Source organism: Gambusia affinis, linkage group LG06, assembly GCF_019740435.1.
Source record: "Gambusia affinis linkage group LG06, SWU_Gaff_1.0, whole genome shotgun sequence".
NCBI lineage: Eukaryota > Metazoa > Chordata > Actinopteri > Cyprinodontiformes > Poeciliidae > Gambusia > Gambusia affinis.
The window spans coordinates 26,870,372-26,881,227 of NC_057873.1; the positions used below are offsets into that span (position 1 = coordinate 26,870,372).

Consider the following 10,856-nt stretch of genomic DNA (forward strand, 5'->3'; position numbering starts at 1 on the left):
CAGAGAGGAAGGGAACGCGATGCCAGCTGCGAATGGGGAGCACACGCGCGCTCTGAGTGTTGCTGTAAACAAGGAAATGGGTGTTTACTGCTACCCTGCCTCTGAGCCAGTGTGTAGAAAGAGCTTCCACATTATATATTCATGTTGTCTAAAGCCTCACCTGGGATGAAGGTGAAAAAAAAAAAAAAATTAAAAATGTCCTCCACAGAGAGAAAGGGAGTTGAGGAAGATGTGTTGCGCTGCTATTAATAGCTTTTCTCGCTGCTTTTGGTGTTTTAACATTGAACGATGTTACAGTTAAAAAGTTGAATTTGTTTTATTGGGATATTCTGTCAACGCTTTGGCTGTTTTACTGTCTGATTCCACCAGATTTGGACGTTTGGAGACTGAACTTGTTTTTGCCCGTTCTTTTCAAAACAGAACGGTTTCCCTGCAACAGCAGGTTGTATCTTCACCGTATCTACCACAGCTTTGTATTGTAACCACCTTGTTTTCATGGTGTGGATTTTATGTTCAGAGGGACGTTTTGGCCTCCACAGTCAACTTCTTGCACTGGACTTTATTTAGCGGTTTCAGGGTCAACAGGACACAATTTAAATTAACATACTTCCTCTAAAACACTGCCTACATTTCCATTAACCATTAAACTGTGCAAATTGAAAGTAAGAAAATAAATTAACTTAATGGAAACATACCAATTTTGAAAAAATATGTCATTTGATAAAAGGTTTTTTGCATTAGGATCAGGTGGTTTTTCAGCTGTAACTGAATGGATCCACTTTTTCTGACATCACACAGGTCACATGATCAACAGCCTTATGTTACTACTGGAGAAAACCATGAAGAAGACAACAGAAAGTAGCAGGAGGATGATGGTCTGTTTTTGTTTCTAACAAGCTCCACCAGAGCTCTCACAGACTAGCACAGTTTATAAAAAAATTGTCATTCCAACGTATTGAATCCTTAGCTCTTCTGTAAAATTGGCAACCACAGTTTCTCCAAAACGCAGCATATGTATCCGCTCCAAGACCCGAATCAGACGCTGACATCTTCTCTGATGGTTGATAGATGATGAGCGCCGTTGCCGAGTTATGGATATGTGACCTCTATTTTTACTGATTTATCACGTGAACAAGTTTATTCGCGTATGATTTTAATTTCATTTCAGATTTAGTGGAAACACACCAGTTGCAAAATTGTGTTTTTCCAACATTAGCAGACTATCAACAAAGATTTGCGGACATTTATAATACAAAACGGCGCTACAGTTTTAGAGGAAAAGGGAATTAGCTGCGATGTTTTTTTTTTTTTTTTGCAGGCTGAGGCGAGCAAGCAGAGAGGAGGTGCATCCTTATGGTGCTAACATGATTAGCAGATCACTTATTTAAATTGTCTCCCTATCTCTGCAACATCTACATCCTCAATCCCCCACGCTCCCCCAGTGTATCAGGCTTATCGCTTTCTGTCTCTCGCCTGCTCAGATAATTCTTCTGTTAGAAATCTGCTACCTAATTCTTATTGAAGACATGCATGAGGGAAGAGTTTAATGGAAAAAGTTTAAGGCCTCAAAAAATAATTACTGGAGTGAGGAGATAATTTTTTTTTTTTTTTCTTGGATAAACTCCTTGGCATGACAGGTGATTAAAATATGCCATATAATCTCACAACACATATAAAAGCAAACGGCAGCTTAGGTTTGATTTGTGCCTTTTTTTATTCTTTTTTTTTAACATTCTTGCTAAAAATCCTCCTTACACGAGGGTCAGTTGCTCAAGATATTGTGAACCACTGAGACTCAAAATTAACAATTAGGAAGCCACATCTCAAATACCAGGTCCGCGCCGCTTAATGCAAATTTCTCCTTGCGGTGTGGCTGGGAAATTTACTGTGTCTTGTCTTATTTGTCTGATAAATAAAGCAAACTCTTATTTCCCAGAAGAAACGGAAAGGGGGAGAGAGAAAAAAACCCCAAAACATTCCAATTTACTCAAGTCAGCAGGTGCCGTGCTTGATACGTCTTCATGGAAATGGCAAGTAAAGAGGAAAACACCCGCAGAGTGATAAAGTAGCGAAACGGCGTTCTCGTTAAGGCTTGAAGGTGTGAAAAATCTGAACATGGCTCATAACAGACAGAGCCATCCAGGTCCTGGTGATAGCAAAAATCAGAGCGGGGGGCCGGAGGGTGGGTGGGGTTCCTCTCAGGGTAGGACAAGGTTACCGGTGCAACATTTTCCCCCCCTTTGTCACTAACCTTCCACCCCTTTTGATAGTGTTGAGCCATGAAGAGTCACCTCATTTATTGAGTACTTTTTTCTTTTTCAGTTTAGTGAGGGTTGCATGCGTCTTCCATTGTCGCCCAGTGGCAGAGCTTAACAAATAGGATTAGATTTGTTGCCCGCGAGAGCACGCTCCCGTTCAGGTGACACGCGAGCTGGACGTGCGCGTCGGCAAGCGCGACTAGAAAACGGGAGAATTACCGCTAAAGGTCAGCAGAGTCAGACGCTGAATGTCACAGCTTAGCCACAGTTTGGCAAGAAAATGCATTCAGATAAATAGGATTGTCTCCCGGGAAATTGCCTGCGACTGAATTTCCAGCATAAAAGACCCGGGATTACAGGGTGGGTTAAAAGGCAACAGAGGGATATCGATTGGAGGACAGCGTATCCAGGCTCCACGTTGCTTTGAATAATAAATTGACTAGGAGGCAAGCCGGGGGAGGGGGTTTCAGATGGAACCTTGATAATGGACTGTAAACTGGAGTCATCTTGGGATGAGACTGTGCAAAAAGTCCCTTCTCCTATTCAGTGCATCTGAGGGACTCGTGTCGTTGATCGGAAAGTGCCTCCAGAGCAGCTGACTGCAAGTAAAGACAAGTATTCCACAGCCCAGTTAGCAACACAAACTGACTGATCACAAGCCCTCTCTTATGGGGGAAAGTAGTACCAGCAGACGCAGAAGCAAGGAATCAAGAGTCTCCCGACGGTGGCAGGATATTGGAAGGGCCGCATCATGTGTCGGATGAGACCAATCGGAATCAGCGAGGCGTCTCGTGACTCGGAGGAGCAGGTGTTATTGTTTGTTGTCTTTTAAGTATGTTTGTTTTGTTGGCGGCAGCGCATTCGTGGGATTAATGTGGTGAAGTGTGAGCAAGAGGGTCCATATGTGTACCATGCTCTGTGCCATGAGCTGAAAATATTAGACACATTATACTGCTTTGTGAAATTAAGAGAGAATTCATAAGTCTCTTGACTTTTTTGTCAATAAAGTCTTTTGTTTCACTGTATATACTACATTGTGCTCTGATGCAGCATTTTGTAAAGATGCACCAATTCGATATTAATGTCTGTATTGGTCCTCATACTTACAAAAAATTCTGATTGGGTATCGGTGACAATGTGCCAGATCTGTAAGGGGAGATCTATTCAGTCTAACTCTAGACCTCGTGCTCTGATCAACATCATGCTTTATTATTTATTTTTAGGATTCCTAATTACACTTTCTGAACAATTTGAAAAAGTGTTGCAGTTTAATTTTGACATGTTTTACCAAGTTAGACAAAGTGTTGTTTTTGTAAGTTTCTTATTTATTTCACATTGGCTGTTCTACTCCTAATTGCACTGACTGAACAAATTGTTTAGACCATGCTTGTGAAGCTACTGGTGTTTTTAAATGTGCAGTAAGGGAGCTGAGATATCAAATAATTTCAGAATTCAGTACATTTATATCTATGTTTACAAAAAAAAAAGATGTAAACCTTAGGTATTGTTGTGCATAACTAGTTTGACATTTATATTATATAGTAACTTATCTTTCAGCAGCATGCAAAATACATTTGGGGGGGAATCATGTGGAGAACACATTTGTCAAGTTTTTTGTAATTTTTTTAACCTGAGCTTTTTCCAACAGTCAGAAACTTTGAAATCTCATTGTGGCTATTTTGTCAGGTCGTCAAAAGTGAAACAGCGAAGACTGAGATTTCTGGTTCAGAATTAAAAGTCTGCTTTGTCAGAGGAAGTAAATGAAACATTTCCTTTGTTAATGTAATTACCTACAAGGTCTTGAAGTTGCAGAGAATTTTTGCGATTCTGTATTTGTCTCCAGCCATTTCTTTCCTTTTCATCACACTTTTATTCAGCGGTTTTACTATTTTTTTAGAGTGCAAACAAAACTTATTTCAAAGTTTGGCAATGCCATATCAAAATTCATCAATGTTATTCAATTTCCTTTTAACTCTTTGTGTCAGCTTTGATGTTTATAAAGACCATATTTACCACAATGCACTTTAATATACATATTTGGCTTCAGAATATGATTTTGACATTGCTTGAGTACTTATTCCACTGGTTTTATTACAACATATATTTTGTTCACTCATACTGAGGTAGCCAAACAGCTTTAGAGTGTGACGTACCGTGTAGGAAAGCCTTTATGGCTCATATCTTGTTTTACAGAAAGTGTATCGGAGGCATTGCAATGGATTTTATTCCAACTGACAACAAAATAAAGCAAACTCTAAAAAACATACAAAACCTGAACTGCCCAGTTGAACTGAACACAGAAGCCGTGACAAAACTGACCTGGTGTTCATGCTTTCAGACACTGGGACAAAATCTGATTAAATTTAAGGAACTAAATGCTGCTTGAAATAGAGTTGAGCTAATTTTACTTCATGAAAAAAAGCAAAGTCCTCTTTCCTCTTATTTTAGCTTTGCTAAACATAATAATGACAGAAGAGCAACAAAAGAAATTCTTGATACTTTGCTGGTCTAAATTTATCAAAATGTTCAACATGTTTGGGTTTGGTTTGCTCTTATTGACTCATATTTTTGTTTTGTGGGACAGCACCTTTAACCTCCGTCTCTGTCTTTGCTCTCTCCAGGCTGTGGGCTGGAGTTCCTGCTGGTTCTCTGTGGCCTCAAGTTTTCCTGGTCCTGCCCCCGTCACTGCATATGCTACACTGCGCCCAGTACCGTCTCCTGCCAGGCCCACAACTTCCTGTCGATCCCTGACGGCATCCCTCCGGACAGCGAGCGCATTTTCTTGCAAAACAACAAAATCCACCGCCTGCTGCGAGGGCACTTCAACCCAAACACGGTCACTCTGTGGATCTACTCCAACAACATCACGTACATAGAGCCGTCCACCTTCCACGGCTTCACGTTGCTGGAGGAACTGGACCTTGGAGACAACCGCCACCTGCGCTCTTTGGCCGAAGATACCTTCAACGGCCTGAATCGACTCAACGCGCTTCACCTGTACCGCTGTGGTCTCAGTTCACTTCCGAACAACATCTTCAAAGGCCTCCGGAATCTACAGTACCTTCATTTGCAGGTACATTTTGTTACCAACATTGTTAAAACTTTGAATTCTAACCTTAAGTTTTGTTTTTGTTGAATCAGGGCATGTAGAAGAGCGGAACACTGAAATTGCAATTTCATCTAAATATCTAAACAAACTAAACACACGAGTCTGTTTAGGATGTTTGTTACAGTGGCTTAGGGCACAGGATCATTTTTCTAGTCACATGATTAGCCTGATTAGCTTGGTGTTGCTTAAACAACTATTTTAACATTGTCTTGCTAAATCTATTCAACTTACTCAAAGTCGAAACACCTGTAGCTGTTTGCGAAAGTGGCTTAAATTTTTCTTGTCACACGATTAGCCAATCAAATTTCAAGGATATTCTGTTGTTTTGAGACGTACTGCTAAGTGGGTTTTGCAATGTTTCTATAAATGTTTTATAAATGATCCGTCACTGACAGTGGGGTGAAACCATGAAACTGTTGACAGAAGACTCTGGCTGTTTTCTCTTTAAAGATGAATGAGAAGTAAAGATGCTCCAAAGATCAGAAAATAAGAGCTAAACTACCCAACATAGTCATCGACTCAATTTGTCCAAATGCTGTTTCTGTGAAAGTCTGGAACAGCTAATATATATATTAATCAAGCTGAGCTTTGTCTCTACTCATTAATGTCACCATGGGAGTCTGACAGAAGAGCGCTGACAACATGGTAAACGATTGCCATGTCCAAGTAGTAATTTAAAACTTGTTCATGTACGCTTGTGGTAAAAACAAAAGCACACCCTCTGTCAAGTTATGCCGATTCTAAATTCTGAAATTATCTAAATCCAACTCCAAATGTACGAAACCATACATCACAGACTTAAGATACCAAACTCTGCGTGATTATAAACTATGCCAATTTTGTATTTACTATGACTCTGTGTTAATAGTGGCCATTCATGTAATTATCAGCCACCGTTGAAACAAGATATTTACATCCGAATCTAAAAAAAATTGCTCATTGTTTGAAGTCAAATCAGATCAAACTTTCTTGTTTTAGTTAAACAACCAAAATTAGTTCTATTTGTTTAATCCCAGAAAACTTGCCAAATACTTTTTTTTGGAATATACATATATTTTTTTGTCACTTTCCCCAAATTCAAAAGTTTACATACATTTTGGTTAGCATCAGGGATTATTGTCTTAAAATGTAGGACTTGGGTCAAGCTTTTTCTGTGTGCAAACTTTTGAAAAACATTTTAGTTCAGTTTATTTATATAGCATCAATTCACAACAAATACCATCTCAAGTCACTTTACAAAAATAATCATTTCAGTTCAATCACATAAATATCAAATGATCCTAGTTATGAAGCAATACAGTATGCTCAATTAATTATTCAAAGTTGATAAAAATGTTTCTAAGGAAACACGGCACATTGCATCCAGTCATTTACTTGTAACATTCACTACCCCAATCCACATGCATTATGGATTGGGGTCAAGAGAAAGTGACCATGTTTGTCTCACTACAGCTTTCTAAATACCATGTAATAGTATCTAGAACCAAGTAATAGAACCATGTAAATATTCCAATGGACGGACAATTAAACGTCAAAAATTAATTATATTGAGTGCTTGTTGCAACCTTGTGCCATGTGGACATAAGTTTAGGTTATAATATCAACAGCAAAGTAAGACATTACAATTACAATCCATCCGCTATGTGTCTTCTCAGGATAACCACCTGAAGTATCTGCAGGATGACACATTTATGGATCTCCACAACCTCAGCCACCTGTTCCTCCACGGAAACCGTCTGTGGAGCCTCAACCAGAACACCTTCAGAGGACTTCGAGCCTTGGACCGTTTGCTTCTGCACAAAAATCAGATCGAGTGGGTCGACCGTTTGGCCTTTCACGACCTGAAACGCCTCACCACCCTCTACTTGTTCAACAACACCCTCGTGGAGTTGTCCGGACAGTGCCTGGACATGCTTCCTGCCTTGGAATACTTGCGCCTCAACGACAACCCCTGGTCATGCGACTGCAAAGCCCTATCGCTCTGGGAATGGTTGAAAAGGTTTAGAGGTTCGACTTCTTCGGTCGGCTGCCAGGCCCCGGTCAACATGGTTGGGAAAGACCTCAAAGAGCTGCGCGAGGAGGACTTCTCCAGCTGTTCTTCGACGGTTTCTGAGTCCAGATCGCAGACTAACAATCTATCTGGCACGGTCAATCCGTCCATGAACCGTGGAGTTGCAGTCGGCTCCGGAGGTCAGACCCACATCGTGGATCCCTCGAGACCCGGGCCGCCTAAAAACTGTACAAAGCCTCGCATTCGAGGGAGCAAGAAGAAGGGTGACAACGAGGTTCACCACTCAAAGGAGGTCATGTCAGAGAAGGAGGATTCCTCCCATGATTTCACAGAGGGACGAAAACATGACCACACATCCCCGGATGGAACAGTCACACAGAGAAAGCACAAGTGTCCTCGGACCACTGTTCGTCCCCCCAGTGGGGTTCAACAAGCCAACAATAAGGCCCACTCATCCAAGGCTTTACTACATATCCAAGCACTCTTTGTGGCCTTGATTGTGACAAATATCGACCACATTTTCCGCTGACCTTCAGAGGGTTTAGCAAATCTAACAGACAACAAAAAGGCAAAGCACAGTCCTCAAGACCTCTCTCTTGCTCCTACACTATAAGGCCTGTGTCTCTTATGTATGTGTGTGAATGTGACTATATGTGTAAATGTTGTAGGGAGCTTTATTGTTCAAACTGAAGACAATATCAAAAAGCATCAATCATCTGAGGGAAAGATTCAGAGCACAAAATGTCAGACTGAAAATGATCGGAAGTTAATACAAACTAAGCTTGCACTGCCAATGCCAGTATGATTTCGTCACCATACATCTTGGCATTTTATTTTATTTTATTTTTTTTACTCGACAAGAGCTTGGATAACCAAAATTTAATAAAAAGAAAGTATGGGTAAGAGACATAAGATAACTCAAGCTAACACTTGCTAGCTAAGTGGCTCTGAATGTCTTCAAATAGTCCACTTAGCTTTTAGCTTCGTTGTGTCGAAGATGGTAACATTGACAGCAAGGAATCAACAAATAATTCTGTTTGAGACTTTTTTGCTTTTAATGTCTTTCTGTTCTAAATTTTGTAAAGTGCAACTCCTTGTTTTAAAGCGTTGGAATACCAGCAGTTTCTCAATGAATATCAAATTGAAAGGTTTTGAAAATCCCATTGCCGTTAGATTGTATTGGACATAAAGAGAACAGCTATTAAACTCACATGGAGTTACTAAGCTGTAGCTGATGATAGAAATTTATTTCTTAGACATTTTGTTACTTTTTTCATGTGCTAATTTACCTTCTGCCTGCACAGTATTTCTGCACACTATTCTCTCTTCCATCTTCATTAACATCTCTTCTGTTCTGTGCAACTGAAGATTAAGCTGCTAATTGCTTCATGATGACAAGGATTGCCATTTGCTATTTTCATCTGCTTGGAAACGTGCGTCTCTTGGGGGGATCAAGCTGTGAATATCGAGGAGTCTGTCTATATCTTGTGTAAGATGTTGTTCATTTGATTGTTTTTTTTCCTACGGCACAAAACGGACCTATCAATAAGCCCCCTGTTGCAGGGCCAAGAGGAGCCTTAGAGGTCAGAGATGAAGTTTCTGGGTTTCTTTGTAAAGAATGCGAGGAGCCATTTTGCTTTTCCCCCCCTTGATCGCTCAACCTCAAAAAGGTACACACAAAACAGGACTCCTTCAAAAAAACAACAACAAAAAAACACAGGCATACCTTAAATAACTTAATGAACAGTTAAAGGGAACAATTTAAAAGGAGCAACTTTGCAACTCGGCTCAAGCAGAGTTGTGCCTCTTCATGTACCGTTGCGGTTCTCCGTGGAGACGAGGATTTCATTACGAGACTGTTCGTCTTTGAAGAGGGAGGTGCAAAACTGTTACGGGACGACTCGCTGTACTTCTGGAGCTTTCGTGCCTCCCTTGAAATATGTCAGAAGTTCAAATAAAAGTGTTTGTATCGACGGCGTGAACAGTATCAGTAACGACGGAGACGAGAGGACATCTCACAGTGCTGATAATCCTTTTACTGTATTACTACAAGAAAAACAGTATCAGTGACATCGACAATGATAACAGGGTTTTCTGGCTCCTCCCATCAAGGGGAGCGTTTGAGTTGTTCTGTTGACTTCTTTATTTTTCATGTTTCTATTTTTAGAGCCGCCGTTTTGAATCGTTCCTCATCCCTTTCTTTCCCGTTCTTGCTGTATGGCTATTCATCTTTTTTTTTTCTTTACCATGGATAAACTGTTCAGTAAGTTATCATTGAAAACAGCACAAAAATGTTTATAAAGATATTAAAATCTATATCTTCTTATGTCTACCGTTGCAGTATGTATGACTGTTTATTCCTGCTGCGTTTGCTACCAGGTTAATGTGGGGAGCAAAGAGAAAAAAAAAAACAATGTTCTCTTGAATCTACTTTAAGCAAAGATATATTCTGTCAGCATATTTTAGGGTTTGCTCTGACTCAGTTCTCTGTCTGTGCACTACTTTGCCACGTGTCTCTGATTAGATGCTACAGGCTAAACTATTCCTGCCTTCATTAACTAGACCTCCTCTTCCTACACATTTAAAAGACTGTCCAACTATACAAAGAGTAAGTATTAGCCTTTTTCAGCAACCACTGGGTGACAAAAAACAAACTAAAATCCAGACCAACAGGACACTAGGAGAAAGCTGTTCTTTCACCAGAGTGGTCTTTAAGTTACAATAATTAAGAATATCACAAGGAATATGCAGATTTTCTCGACTATTGTCTTGAATGTTATGGTGCATTCTCACCAGCCCTGCTTAGTCCACTTAAATCAAATTCTAGTTCATTTGCCTCGAAAGTTTGGTTCATTTGGGGAAGTATGAATGCTACATAAAGCAAAAAAGCGAACTCTAGTCCGCCTAAAATGCTAGGTCTCTGGTGCGGTTCAAATGCTAATGTGGATGCAAGCGGACTGGAGACCGTCCCAAAAACAAGAAGTGGACGAAACGGAGGGCATTCTAAGTAAATACAACCAAAATAAACATGCAAGTCTAACACTAGAGGGAGAAATGGCTTGCGGTATTTTACCAAAGACAAACAAGAAATCCTACAGTCGCTGAAATCTGAAGAAACTCCATTTTTGTTTACATTTTGTGAACAAGGAAGTTGAGCGAATGTCTTCTTCAGAGGCTTTTCTGTCACTTCCTCAAGCAGTTCTTTGGTCCAGCGCCACCACAGCTGAAGGGGTGAACAGTTTTTTGTTTTTTTTTACTAGTTTGGATTGTTTGATAGAGTTCAGAATGAAAGAACCACGCAAAGTGAAAATGTAATAAATGGTGCAACTTTGGTCAATCGAACTGAGTCTAGCAGACTATCAGGTGTATAAACACCCTTAATGGCCATTCAAAGCAGTTTTCTATTTAAACTCTAATTCCCGTTGAAATTATAATCACAGGACAGAAAATAATCCAAAAGTAGGTAGTCAGTGTGATA

At 40.1% G+C, this 10,856-nt stretch overlaps 1 protein-coding gene across 2 annotated transcripts in view; it reads left to right on the forward strand.

Annotated features, from left to right (window-relative positions):
* rtn4rl1b (reticulon 4 receptor-like 1b) overlaps positions 1-9,711 on the forward strand; it is a 195,210-nt gene extending 185,499 nt beyond the window's left edge. For both annotated transcript variants that reach the window (XM_044120388.1, XM_044120389.1), the window contains 2 exons: positions 4,880-5,331; positions 7,023-9,711. In XM_044120388.1, coding sequence (XP_043976323.1) covers positions 4,880-5,331; positions 7,023-7,907 — 1,337 coding nt within the window. In that variant the 3' untranslated portion in view covers positions 7,908-9,711. The remainder of the gene's footprint in view (positions 1-4,879; positions 5,332-7,022) is intronic.
* Positions 9,712-10,856: the final 1,145 nt, after the last annotated feature.